The sequence below is a fragment of the Paramisgurnus dabryanus genome, chromosome 23 (assembly GCF_030506205.2).
Source record: "Paramisgurnus dabryanus chromosome 23, PD_genome_1.1, whole genome shotgun sequence".
NCBI classification, from domain to species: domain Eukaryota; kingdom Metazoa; phylum Chordata; class Actinopteri; order Cypriniformes; family Cobitidae; genus Paramisgurnus; species Paramisgurnus dabryanus.
In genome coordinates this window covers 2,286,640-2,301,758 of record NC_133359.1, presented here as the reverse complement: position 1 = coordinate 2,301,758, position 15,119 = coordinate 2,286,640, and the positions used below count along the sequence as shown (strand labels likewise).

Sequence of the window (15,119 nt, the reverse complement as noted above, 5' to 3'; positions counted from 1 at the left end):
GTTTGTTATATGAGCATTTTATCATTTAACAGAAATATCTGCATATGTAGTAAATATCCAACTCTTGTCATTATTAGTTGGAGCGGAGTTTTAAGTTCATACGTGAGGCTGAAGACCAGCTGAAGGTTATTCCTCAGTTCTGTTTCCCTGATGCTAAAGACTGGGCACCCGTGGATAGTTTTCCCAGGTATCTGCTACTCTGCGTTTATACAGCACACAACGCAAAAGCAATGATACGAATGATTTGTTTCTGACAGGATAATTGTTAAAATCATCATTTTAGCAGTAAAACAAGTCAAACTTTTCTGTTTAGTGAGACCTTCTCGTTTGTCTTAACCGGAGAAGATGGAAGTCGTAGGTTTGGCTACTGTCGACGTTTACTGGTGAGATATTCGATATCAGTTTCACTTTCACTGTCATTTGTCAGAAAGCATTTATGTATTTATGAAAATAAACAGAATGCATTTATAACAGGGTCAACGTGAATGAGATATTTATTTATAGGGTCTTTATGAGCAGTTAAGCACTGATTTGGTATTTACTCAATATTGTATACTGGCTATTTTTGTTAATAGTATGTCACACTCAAACCAGAAGGTCAGGTCGAACGCATTGCATTTTGGGAAAAATGTACGCAACACATTTTTGTCTCATACAGCATGTTTGGCTTTTCCATGTATACAGAATATTTGCATACTATGCATAGTGTACTGTATACTTCAGACATACCAAGATATATACATTAGACACACAACATGTTTGCATACTATGCATGGTGTACTATATACTTCAGACATACCAAAATATATACTTTAGACATACAAAATGTATGCATACTATGGTCGGTGTACTACAGTATATACTTCAGACATACAAATGTTTGCATACTATGCACAGTGCACTATATACAAAATGTTTGCATACTATGCACGGTGTACTGTATACTTCAGACAAACAAAATGTTTGCATACTATACACAGTGTACTAAATACAAAATGTTTGCATACCATGCACAGTGTACTATATACTTCAGACATACCAAAATATATACTTTAGACATACAAAATGTTTGCATTCTATGCACAGTGTACTATATACAAAATGTTTGCATCCTATACACAGTGTACTATATACTTCAGACATACCAAAATATATACTTTAGACATACAAAATGTTTGCATACTATGCATGATGTACTATATAATTCAGACATACAGGATATTTGCATACTATGCACGGTGTACTGTATACTTCAGACATACCAAAATATATACTTCAGACATACAAATGTTTGCATACTATGCACAGTGTACTATATACAAAATGTTTGCATACTATGCACAGTGTACTATATACTTCAGACATACCAAATGTTTGCATACTATGCACAGTGTACTATATACAAAATGTTTGCATACTATGCACGGTGTACTGTATACTTCAGACATACAAAATGTTTGCATACTATACACATTGTACTAAATACAAAATGTTTGCATACCATGCACAGTGTACTATATACTTCAGACATACCAAAATATATACTTCAGACATACAAATGTTTGCATACTATGCACAGTGTACTATATACTTCAGACATACCAAAATATATACTTTAGACATACAAAATGTTTGCATACTATGCATGATGTACTATATAATTCAGACATACAGAATATTTGCATACTATGCACGGTGTACTGTATACTTCAGACATTCCAAAATATATACTTCAGACATACAAATGTTTGCATACTATGCACAGTGTACTATATACAAAATGTTTGCATACTATGCACGGTGTACTGTATACTTCAGACATACAAAATGTTTGCATACTATACACATTGTACTAAATACAAAATGTTTGCATACCATGCACAGTGTATTATATACTTCAGACATACCAAAATATATACTTTAGACATACAAAATGTTTGCATACTATGCATGATGTACTATATAATTCAGACATACAGAATATTTGCATACTATGCACGGTGTACTGTATACTTCAGACATTCCAAAATATATACTTCAGATATACAAATGTTTGCATACTATGCACAGTGTACTATATACAAAATGTTTGCATACTATGCACGGTGTACTGTATACTTCAGACATACAAAATGTTTGCATACTATACACATTGTACTAAATACAAAATGTTTGCATACCATGCACAGTGTACTATATACTTCAGACATACCAAAATATATACTTCAGACATACAAAATGTTTGCATACTATGCATGATGTACTATATAATTCAGACATACAGAATATTTGCATACTATGCACGGTGTACTGTATACTTCAGACATTCCAAAATATATACTTCAGACATACAAATGTTTGCATACTATGCACAGTGTACTATATACAAAATGTTTGCATACCATGCACAGTGTACTATATACTTCAGACATACCAAAATATATACTTCAGACATACAAATGTTTGCATACTATGCACAGTGTACTATATACTTCAGACATACCAAAATATATACTTTAGACATACAAAATGTTTGCATACTATGCACAGTGTACTATATACAAAATGTTTGCATACTATACACAGTGTACTAAATACAAAATGTTTGCATACCATGCACAGTGTACTATATACTTCAGACATACCAAAATATATACTTTAGACATACAAAATGTTTGCATACTATGCATGATGTACTAAATAATTCAGACATACAGAATATTTGCATACTATGCACGGTGTACTGTATACTTCAGACATACCAAAATATATACTTCAGACATACAAATGTTTGCATACTATGCACAGTGTACTATATACAAAATGTTTGCATACTATGCACAGTGAACTATAAACTTCAGACATACAAAATGTTTGCATACCATGCACAGTGTACTATATACTTCAGACATACCAAAATATATACTTTAGACATACAAAATGTTTGCATACTATGCATGATGTACTATATAATTCAGACATACAGAATATTTGCATACTATGCACGGTGTACTGTATACTTTAGACATACCAAAATATATACTTCAGACATACAAATGTTTGCATACCATGCACAGTGTACTATATACTTCAGACATACCAAAATATATACTTTAGACATACAAAATGTTTGCATACTATGCATGATGTACTATATAATTCAGACATACAGAATATTTGCATACTATGCATGGTGTACTGTATACTTCAGACATTCCAAAATATATACTTCAGACATACAAATGTTTGCATACTATGCACAGTGTACTATATACAAAATGTTTGCATACCATGCACAGTGTACTATATACTTCAGACATACAAAATGTTTGCATACCATGCACAGTGTACTATATACTTCAGACATACCAAAATATATACTTTAGACATACAAAATGATTGCATACTATGCATGATGTACTAAATAATTCAGACATACAGAATATTTGCATACTATGCACGGTGTACTGTATACTTCAGACATACCAAAATATATACTTCAGACATACAAATGTTTGCATACTATGCACAGTGTACTATATACAAAATGTTTGCATACTATGCACAGTGAACTATAAACTTCAGACATACAAAATGTTTGCATACCATGCACAGTGTACTATATACTTCAGACATACCAAAATATATACTTTAGACATACAAAATGTTTGCATACTATGCATGATGTACTATATAATTCAGACATACAGAATATTTGCATACTATGCACGGTGTACTGTATACTTCAGACATACCAAAATATATACTTTAGACATACAAAATGTTTGCATACTATGCACAGTGTACTATATACAAAATGTTTGCATACCATGCACAGTGTACTATATACTTCAGAAATAGAAAATATTTGCATACTATGACAGTGTACTATATTTTTCAGAAACAGTAATATTTAGAGTATGTGAGTATGCAATGCATGTTTCTTGTGTACAGTACGTATGTTTCATGTTGACCAGATTTAAGATGTCTTGGGAAAACTGTAGCAGTCTGCATTATGATCCCACAGTCAGATTTGACCAATCAAACGTCTTTAAAGTTAAGTAGCACCTTTAAACCTGTGTCTTTGTGTGTGTTGTAACAGCCAAGTGGTAAAGGGAGGCGTCTACCTGAAGTCTACTGTATTGTGAGCAGACTGGGCTGTTTTGATCTCTTCTCTAAGGTATTTCACCTTTATGCGTGCACATAATTATATAACTCATCATTATATAGGCCTGATATAAACAATACAACATCAAATGACAGATAACAAAAAAAAAAACAGATAATTGCCTTCACCATTTGAATGCATGATCAATGTGTGATATGCATGTGGATTTAGATCCTGGATGAGGTGGAGAAGCGGCGAGCCATCTCCCCAGCGCTGGTCCAACCATTCATGAGAGGAATCATGGAGGCTCCATTCCCAGCGCCGGGCAGAACCATCAGCATCAAGAACTTCCTGCCGGGATCAGGAACGGAGGTGAGATTACATGCGGGAATAATTAGAAAAGGATCCAATGGCATATATCTAAAGACACATTCATCTGTTTAAAATAATGCAAGATTATTAAAAATATATCATTGGGGATACGGGATGAGACAAATCGCACATGAGACTTTGACTTGCATGTAAACATTTATTCCACTTTGTACTAAATACAGATATTTATCGTATACCTGCAACTCTTACAGCGCTAAATATACTTTTGATTGACCCAACTCATCGAATTTCTCTCTCACTTTCTGCAGGTGATCGAATTATGTCGTCCCTCGGATTCCCGTTTGGAGCATGTGGATTTTGAGTGTTTATTTTCCTCTCTCAGTCTGCGTTTACTTCTCCGGGTGTTTGCTTCCCTTCTGCTGGAGCGGCGGGTGATCTTCACCGCTGACAAACTCAGGTGTGACCTCACAGCTTGCACGTCACAAACTAAACACATACGCATAAGTAAACAGTTATCATATACAGATCAGGTCTATAATCACAACTGAAAGTGGCCTAAATATCTGTTCTCATGTGTGCATGCATGCAAGAAGATGAACAGCATCTGTGCCAGATGACTGTAAATGATTTGAGTTGTTAGATAAACGTTCTCACCGCACACGTGTTGAAGCGTGAACAGAAGATATGTGACACATCAGGAGAGGAAAAGCTCAGCCCGTGGATGTTTTTCACAGATCAAGACAGATATGGAAAAATGACTGTTGTGTTACACAATCACTTTGGGAAGAAAAGTCAAACCCATTTTTTTTATTTGTGGAGTCTTCACATGAAGAATAGCATCATCTATAAACAGAGTGTTTTGGGCAAAATGACCTGCCGAAATAAATCCTGCTGTGTCAATATATGCACAGGAAGTGACATCACTGATGATGTGTCATCCTGCAAATCTGAAATTAAATCTATCATGTTTCACTTTTATGAATTGAAATCATATTTTAAGTAAATTAGAGTCAATAAGATTACATAGCAACACAAAAATGGTTTATTAAATATGACACAAAAATATGTATTTTAAAATGATATGATAGATAGATAGATAGATAGATAGATAGATAGATAGATAGATAGATAGATAGATAGATAGATAGATAGATAGATAGATATTATCTATAGTTATGCTTTACAAACACCACTAATAAATGATTCTTCTATACTGCCACCTTTTGATTAAAATGTGTAAACACAGAACTGCTATCATACAGAATGAATGGAGCCCATAATTTAATCACTGTAATGACATCCTAGATGTGTATGACTTTATTTCTTCAGCCAAACACATGAAATAAAATCCTGGCTCTTTCTAGCTTTGTAAATAGCGTATGTGTGTTTGAAGCCCATCCATCACCAGAAAAAGGAATCCATACATCTGTGGCGGATCAATATATGTCTTCTGAAGCTAAACAATATGTTTGTGAGAGAAACATTTTGTATTTTGAGTGTATTTAGCGATTGATGCGTCATGTTGGCATGTAAACACATCTAAAAATGGCAGCACGTTGGCTCCCAGTTTTCCCACGGGTCCTTGAAATCCTTAAAAGTTTGTGAATCGGGGAAAAAATTCAAGGCCCTGGGAAGTTTTTGATAATATACCTACATAGATACAGGTCATTGAAATGCTTGAATCTCTTTTATGCAAAAAGTTTTCTGGAAAAAAAATCCATATTATTCCCTGTGTAGTGTAGGATAATAACATAAAATTCTAGACTTTTTAAGAACACGTGCTAAACTGTTCGCTTTAAATGCTTATATCTTCTGTATACGAATGTTGATTCATACCAAAATGCTTTTTTGCATAGTTGTGTTTGACAAACGTCTCGGGATGAAAACGTCTTGGGTTACGTATGTAACTCTTGTTCCCTGAGAAGGGAACGAGACGCTGCGTCTCCCTTGCCATACATATTTCATATAGCGATATACTTCCTGACTCCCGCATCACCCTGTCTTTGTAGTTAAGCCTCACCATTGGTTGAATTTGATATACACATTCAGACGCACTTACCCCTGGAGGCGTCCCCAAAGTGTCACCGCAGTGACGCTGCGCGAGTTCCCTCAAAAGGGAACTGTAACAATGTATCTTAAAAGATAACACAATGTAACCTTGCTCTCACTTGAAATGTGTCCCCACATTTAGTCCTTGAATTTGAGGGAATTGGACCTGAAAGTCCTTGAAAGGTCCTTGAATTTGAAGTTAACTAAGGTGTGGGAACCCTGGGCTCCATGCACCATAGTGGTACATAAGCCGGTTATCGGTTCTAAACCAAGATAGGATTTTTGGTAAACTATTTCTTATGTCATTGACACAGATCGACTCATTGACTCTTTTTTCTCTTTTTGTAGCACACTTTCTAAGTGTTGTCATGCGATGGTGGCTTTGCTGTACCCGTTCACCTGGCAGCATACCTATATTCCAGTTCTTCCTCCCTCCATGATGGACATCGTCTGTACACCGACCCCCTTCATCGTCGGCCTGCTGTCAAACTCTCTGACCCGTCTTAAAGAGCTTCCTTTAGAAGAGGTGACATTTTTATACATTGACATATTTAACAAAATTTCTGTCTGCTCCATAAAATACTGGGCACTGTTTCCCAGAATGCAATGCATTAACATTGACCCCCTGTTTCCAGTTGGCAAGGTTATTATTGCTAAATAAAACAAAAACTTATTTAAAACATGCCTGTTAATTGAAAATAAATAAAATATAGGCCTAAATAGTAGTTAAAAAACAAAAATGTTGTCTCAAATTATTATTTTTCGGATCTTTTTATTTTAAATAAATATAAAATATATTTTTATATAAAAAAATCTTTTTATATATTTATTTATTATTTTTTTTAAATATATTTATTTATTATTTGATTTTTATATTATATATAAATAATAATTCATTATTATATATAAATAATAATAATAATAGTAATAATAATTCATTTTTGGTAAATCATCTTTTTCCCCATGAAAATGTCATTTCTGGGTAACGCAATGAATTCTTAAATTAATAAAATTTCATATACAAATTGACATATACAAATGTACTGATATCCATAATTGGAGCTCAACAAACAATTATTGCTTGGAAAACCAAATTTTATCGAGTATAATCGATTTGGGATTTTATATAGACATGGGCTCATTTTTGGCAGCTGATAACTCAAAATTCAATTTAAAAAATGTAAAAAAAAGCTGGAAAATGTTAAAAAATGTTTTTCAATAAAGTAAATAATACTTGTTTTATCATTAACACAAATATGTGTTAAATTAATTGCCTGTGTCATTGTTAGACGGAAGGACATTCTGCAAATTCTTTTTAGGATTACCATAAAAACCGTCTTCAGTATCATTTTTCTTTCCAACACTCAAACTTAAAACAAAGTAAAATACACTGACATGTTTTTAATGATTTAAAAAAGTTTTAATCAACTTTTTTTTTGTAAATTTTTTTTTTTAATGAAACAGCATTTCATACATTTTGTAATAAAACATTTAAAACTTAACATATTTCATACATTATCATTCCTATATACATTTTTTCTTAAATGTATAAATGTATGTGTATTTATATATACATAATTTTTACACACAATACACACACAAATATATTACTTTTATTTTGTATGCAATTAATTGCGATAAATCTTTTGCCAGCCCTAATCTTTATATAAATAATTTTGTTATCCCATAAAGTCCTATATACAAAAATATTGCATCAACTAAAGTACTATGATAGCCATCTCACATAGTTTTCAGTGGTTTGGTCAATATAAGACTTCATTATAACTCATCTGGGAAGGAAATGAGGCAATGATGTTTAGGAAGTGTTTAAAAAACAGATATAGAAAGAACAGGATCAAACTCTTTAAGAAAAGATCAGAGGCCGACCACATCTCTAATATTTATCCATGAGCACTTCCTGTCAGATGGGCGGCCCGTGACCTCTGATCTCCACACAATAGCCACAATAGGGATCGTTGCTCTGGGAGGAAATGACATCATTATGTCCTCTGTTCTCTTTCAGGTCCTGGTGGTTGACCTTGGCAACAGTCGTTTCCTGAGACAGGTATGACACTTTACTAATGTTGTATCGGATGGGGCCTGTAGGTGGGTTGCCAGGAGGTTTAGACTAGTTATTGTTAACTTTTAGTGATGTGTATAAACCGATGCATGCTTTTTTATCTGTTTTTTCACGTCTGTGTTTCAGATGGATGATGAAGACTCTATTCTGCCTCGTAAACTTCAGGCCGCTCTAGAACAGATTCTAGAACGAAGGAAGGAACTCGCCTGTGACGTAGCAAATGTTCCAAATGGTGAGTTACTGCTTAACTAGTTGACTAGTATATTTAAGATGGTTTTAGGTCATGTACGCCAGATGCAGATCATGTTTGTCTTCTGCTGTGTTCAACAGAACCGTGTTCATTGAGCACCGTGGTGTCGGAGGCATTCGTGCGGTTCTTCGTGGAGATCGTCGGCCATTATCCGCTCTTTATGGGCGGCAGCGACCGTGATGAAGAATCTTCCGCCTCGTCTTCCTCGTCCCCGACTCCTTTGGCGTTCCAGCGTGAGGCTTTTCGTAAAGCTGTGTCCTCTAAGAGTCTGAGGAGATTCCTGGAGGTGTTTATGGAAACGCAGATGTTTGCAGGCTTTGTGCAGGAGAGGGAATTTCGCAGACAGGGCCTGAAAGGTGCGAACGTGGCGTTTTCATGCTTTAGTGCATCATCACTCATTTGTTTTTGATCTTATGCTATAATGAAACCCATAGTAATGTGTATTATTAGTTTAGATTGGTGCATTAAATCATCTTTCTCTCTTTTATAAAACAGGTTTATTTGAGATCCGAGCACAGGACTATCTGGATTCTCTTCCAGGCAGTGAGCACAGGGGCGTCAACAAGTTCCTCAAAGGTTTAGGTAAAACTGAATCTCTTAATCTAACATTAGTGTCAGTGTGAATTTAGATTGGGACCATAACGAACATGTTTATTGTGCACGATGCAATACGAGTAGATTATATACAAAGTCAATGCAAAGACGCGATCAGTTGCGTCCTCGCGGAGGGGATGCAAACGACGCGATATGGGTTTCGCGTTTGCCATGAAAACACGTGATATTCGCCTCAAACGCTTCTTCGCCCAAGTTGAAAATATTCAACTCCAGCGAAAAATTCGCATGCCACGAAGTTAAATTCCGCGAGTAATCTAGAGCGAGTAACGCGATGCTCCTCGTTTGGAGTGTACGTACAGTAGCATAAGGTTGTTGGCTGGACTCCCAGCCTGGTTTAAGCTGGTGTAGAGAGTTTTGGACACTGGTCTTAGCTGGTCAGACTGGAAGACCAGCTGAACCCACCAGTTTATCCAGGCCAGCCAACTAACTTGGCCAATGTGGCCACGCTTCCAGCCTGGTCAAGCTGGTTTAAACTGATGGGATAAGCTGGTCTACCACCCTGACCAGCTAAGACTAGCTTGACCAGCAGAAAGTGGCCAAAAACTCTCTAAAACCAAACTCTACAGCAGCTAAAACCAGGCTGGGAGACTCCAAAAAATGACTTTCTTACTTGACTTGACTTGTTTTTTATTACAAATATCTAAAAATTCCTAAATCAAGAAATCTTGATGGGCTAAATGACCTAAGAAAAAAAGTCTAGTTTTTAGATAAAAATATATTGCAATTTTTCCTTTAATTTTTATTAATTAAGTGTTTATGGAAAAATTAAAAAACAAAAAAAATTCTTATTCCATTGGCAGATTTTTTTTACATGTTTTAAGCACAAAATCACTTAAAATGTATATATTTTTTGTCTAAAAACTAATTAATTTTTTAGATAATTTTGCTTATTAAGAAAATGCATCCTAAGAATTTTAAGATATTTTTACTGAAAACAAGACACAAATACTAAGTAAGAAAGTCATTTTTTTCAGTGCAAGGCTGCTTTTACACTGAAAAAAATAATTTTCAAGAAAAAAATTCTTAGTATTTTTGTCGTTTTCATTAAATTTTTATACAAATTCTTATATTAAGATGCTTTTTCTTGATGAACAAAATGACCCAAGAAAATAATTTAAATATAAAATTTAAGTAAATTTGTGCTTAAAACAAGCAAAAAAATCTGCCACTTGCAAATTTTCCTGAATATTTCTTAAATTTAGTGTTTAAGAAAAATGTTCAAGATTTTTTTGCTTACCCAATTGGCAGATTTTTTGCTTGTTTTAAGCACAGATTTACTTAAATTTGATATTTTTGGTCTAAAAACTAGACTTATTTTCTTAGGTCAGTTTGCTCATCAAGAAAAGGCATCTTAATTAAAAAAATTTTAGATCTTTTTTACGGAAAACAAGACACAAATTCAAAGTAAGAAAGTCATTTTTTGGCTGTTTTTTTTCAGGAGGGATGTAAATTCGATTGGACTGCCTAAACATTTTTCATCAAAATAAAAAGTGTATTATTTATTTATTTAAATTTAGGGGTGACCCCGAATAGTCGAAGATTCGATGCATCGATAGGAGAAGCCTGATTCGACTACCAATCTCATAGTCGAATCGTCGCAGATGTGTTATGAAATGAGGATCATTTAATTTTGGGCGTATGGGTGCACACATTATCTGATTTCACATATAACAGCTTTCTCACAATATATTAATATACTGCATATTATGATAATGCTGCAAATAATATGTGAAGTAGCAGCTTTCAATAAATATTTTTAAAATGCGTTAATAAATCCAACAACCCCTGTGACCGGACTTCACGTCCATAAGAGGTCTCTATGTTATTAAAGCCTTGCCTCTTTGTTTCGACATTTAAAAGACAAAGCTGGCAAATTAAACTATGTCTTTCGTTCTTTTAATAATTTCTATATTTTATTTTATTTATAAATCACTTTGGGTTATCTGATTTAACTATTTGGCTTGTGTTTTGTTTCCGTGCACTTGAGGCATTTTGCATATTTGTTCTGCACTTTGTTACTTCTGACCTTATTTTATTAAAAAAAATTGTATTTATTATAAACGTAAATTCCGATCTAATTTAAGTATGTAAATTTTGGATAGCTTTTCGTTGTATCGATGTTGCGCTATTGCGTGCTGGCCATGCTTGCGCATGTAATTTAGCCGAACGGTTAGGTGCTCTGCGTCTCATATTTAGGAGTTCATCAAACTAAACATTAAAAAACGGATGTTTTTCGACGAGTATAAGTTTTTAAAATGTATTTAAAACATATATTGTCTATCTTAAAGTTAAACTACAAAACAGGTAAGCCGTTTTTTTTTTATTTCGGTGATGAAACGGAAACTAGTATCTGCACCGAACCTATTTCTGCCTGACACGAATGTCTTTCTTGTGATTTAATATTATGGTCAGTCGGTGTTCACTTTCAAATTATAGCAAAGAGATTCCTGAAATAAATAATATCATGCGGTCTTTCTGTATCTAAAGTTAATACAGAGATGATCAAAGTCAAAGCAAGCAAGCAGGTATTTCTGTGCTAAATAATAACGCGTAGTGTCTATATAATCATTAATTTCAGTGTTTTTCTTGTTATAAATTAACGTTTAATGAATTGTAAATAAAGATTAGTTTTTATCATTTACAGTCACAATCACAAATTATTTGTCATTTCTCATTTGTCGGGTTTTTTTGGTCATGACTGCTTTGACGCGCTATCTCCAAATTAAATAAAAACACGTAATTGTAGCCGGAGTTTCCAAGGCAGGATTACCTTTGTTATTTTTTTAGGTTTAGTTATCAAAATGTATTTTTGTGTGATGTTCTGTAGATCGTGGCTTTAAAATGTTATGAGGAATAATTCAACAAATGTTGCCTTACATTTTACCTTAAAAAATATATATATAAATGCATCGTCAGTTTTGTCTTCGTTTATTACTTGAAAGACAGTTTTGGTCACTTTATCAGACAGTTGTTTATGTGTGCTGTTTGTGAAAGAAAATAAAAGTTACCAATTTGTACCTGGTCTGGCCCCCTCCCAACCCATGCATACAAACATAGATGATTCGACTATCGGTCGACTATGGAAAGATTCGAAAATTCTGATTCGAATATGTAAATCCTTAGTCGAGGACACCCCTATTTAAATTATTTAGTTATTTATTCAGGTAAGCATTAGAAAAGCTTATGTGATGCATACTGTTTGACATGGTTGTTAAGATGTAGCATGCATACTGCTGTAGTATGCAGCACACAGAGTACTGTGCAGTAAGCAGGTGTCCTGTTTGAACACCACAATGGGTTAATATCTGTCACATAAATAAAGTTGACTTGTCATGTTTAGGTGAAATTTTCTGCAACATCTTTTCTCTCCGTCTCTTAGGACACAAGATGAAATTCTTGTCCAAAAAGTGAAAAGCGCAGACCAGCTGTGTAGTGTGTGAATGTTCGCTCTCACCGTTATGAATGACCCAAAACAGCCTTACGGGACAGACTTACTTCAGAGACATGAGAGTACATGAGGACCAAGTAGAAAAACACGGACCAAACAAAACAGAAACAAGTGTCCAGAAAAAACATTTGTTCATATAAAACCCTACAGAGGAGACCGACGGTTGTGTCTTCACTTTGTGTGTATAGTAATTTCTCTTGTTTTCAGACATTGTATGAGATAAGTACAACTTCTTCTGCAGCAGGAGGCTATAAATTAATTTATATACTGTCTAGAAATAATAAAACCTTCTGTAAAACTATATGTTTCTTTTAAAATTAAATCAATGCAAAATCAAAATGTTGTTAGTTTGTTATATAGACTATTTATCGTAGCATGTGACAGATTTGAGGTTGATGACCACTTTGGGTTTCCGTGAAACACGCCACTGTGATTTACTGATGGATGAATGAATGAAGTTTTGTTTTGGATTAGAAAAAGAGGAAAATCTAGAATCGCTGAACTGCAGGATCGGATCATAATGGACAATGTTACAGTGTTAAAGCGCATCTATTATGTCAATTTTTACAAGCTGTAATATAAGTCTCAAGTGTGCCCAGAATGTGTCTGTGAAGTTTCAGCTCAAAATACCCCTGAGATCATTTATTATATCATGTCCAAAATAACCCTATTTGGGTAATAGCAAAAAAGTGTGTGTACCTTTAAATGCAAATGAGCTACAGCTCCTCAATCCCTTACAAACAGACAGTGAGCGCTTTCGGTTAAAATTGATTGGATTAATACAGTCTGAGACAATAGTATATATCTTTATTGAGATATGAAGGACAGCATACAATTCGCTAAGGGTGGAATTTATTGTAATGCTGGACTGTCAGTCAGGGGCCGTGGGTGGGGCTTTATCAGTGTGACCTCACATTGATTAGAGAAACAAAATGGCATGTCTAATGAGGCTGCTTTGATGGGGATTTAAAAGGAAAAGAAAGAGCGTATGAATTTTTGAAAATTTTGGTCTTGTATTCAGTAAAAATATATAAAAATTCTTAAATTAAGATGCTTTTCTAGATAAGCAAAACAACCCAAGAAAATAAGTCTAGTTTTTAGACCAAAAATATCAAATTTAAGTGATTTTGTGCATAAAAACAAGCAAATAAATCTGCCAATGGGGTAAGCAAAAAATCTTGAAAATTATTCTTAAACATTAAATTCAATTTAAAAATATGCAAGAAAAATTTGCTTACCCCATTGGCAGATTTTTTGCTTGTTTAATGCACGAAATCACTTAAATTTGATATTTTTGGTCTAAAAGCTAGACTTATTTTCTTGGGTCATTTTGCTCATCAAGAAAAAGCATCTTAATTAAAAAATTTTTTAGATATTTTTACGGAAAAAAACCCCAAAAATACTAAGATTTTTTTTCTTGAAAATAATTTTTTGCAGTGTAGGGTGATTGCGTTCACACTGTCAGCACACATTTATGTCCAAACACCTTATAAAAGAGGATTTTACATAATATATGCCCTTTAAAAAGATTCTTGAGCTAAACCAAAACAAATCTGGAGATTGGAGTTCTCTATCTATTGACATTTCAGCAACACCTCTAAAGTTACAATGAACTTCATCTTTTTTAAAAGTGCTTAATAAAGACTTTTCTATAAGATCAAACTCGTCCGTGTTGTGCATTCTCACTGCTTTAAATAACAGAACTTCGTGAACAGATCCGGATTAAGCAATCGGAAGCTGGGTGAAATCGGGTTTAGTTGCAGCTGTGGTCTCCTTCAGGAAAAACAACAGAAACCATCACAACATTTCTATATTTATATTATTCATTTGGCAGAGGCTTTTATCCAAAGCGACTTACAGTGCATTACAAGCTATACATTTTTTTATCAGTATGTTCTCTGGGTTTGAACCCTGACCTTTTGCGCTGCTCTACCACTGAGCTATACAGAACAATATCTTTTTTTAGTAGATTTATTGGTTATAATGGGAAATGTATTGGTTTTAATAGAGCGTATAATTGTCTCAAATTAAATATAATTCCGTAGTAAAATTATTCTGTAGTATTAGTTTGTGTTGCTTTTAAAGGTACTGGTTGTAAAATAAATATTGCACATACTGCGCATGCTCATTGTGTTAAGTTGCTGTTGTGCTTCAGCAGAAATACAGGTACAAATAATTGATTTATTATAATCAAAAAATATTCCTACTAAATCTGTTCACACTATATAACAAATTT

The 15,119-nt window shown here is 33.9% G+C and overlaps 1 protein-coding gene across 1 annotated transcript in view; it reads left to right on the top strand.

Moving 5' to 3' along the window:
• The window catches only part of LOC135768205 (DENN domain-containing protein 2A), a 45,829-nt gene extending 31,879 nt beyond the window's left edge, over positions 1–13,950 (top strand). Inside the window, exons 10-20 of the mRNA XM_065277389.2 lie at positions 78–187; positions 314–383; positions 4,103–4,180; positions 4,340–4,480; positions 4,750–4,898; positions 6,839–7,016; positions 8,514–8,555; positions 8,697–8,802; positions 8,901–9,176; positions 9,316–9,402; positions 12,815–13,950. Coding sequence (XP_065133461.1) covers positions 78–187; positions 314–383; positions 4,103–4,180; positions 4,340–4,480; positions 4,750–4,898; positions 6,839–7,016; positions 8,514–8,555; positions 8,697–8,802; positions 8,901–9,176; positions 9,316–9,402; positions 12,815–12,846 — 1,269 coding nt within the window. The 3' untranslated portion in view covers positions 12,847–13,950. The remainder of the gene's footprint in view (positions 1–77; positions 188–313; positions 384–4,102; positions 4,181–4,339; positions 4,481–4,749; positions 4,899–6,838; positions 7,017–8,513; positions 8,556–8,696; positions 8,803–8,900; positions 9,177–9,315; positions 9,403–12,814) is intronic.
• Positions 13,951–15,119: the final 1,169 nt, after the last annotated feature.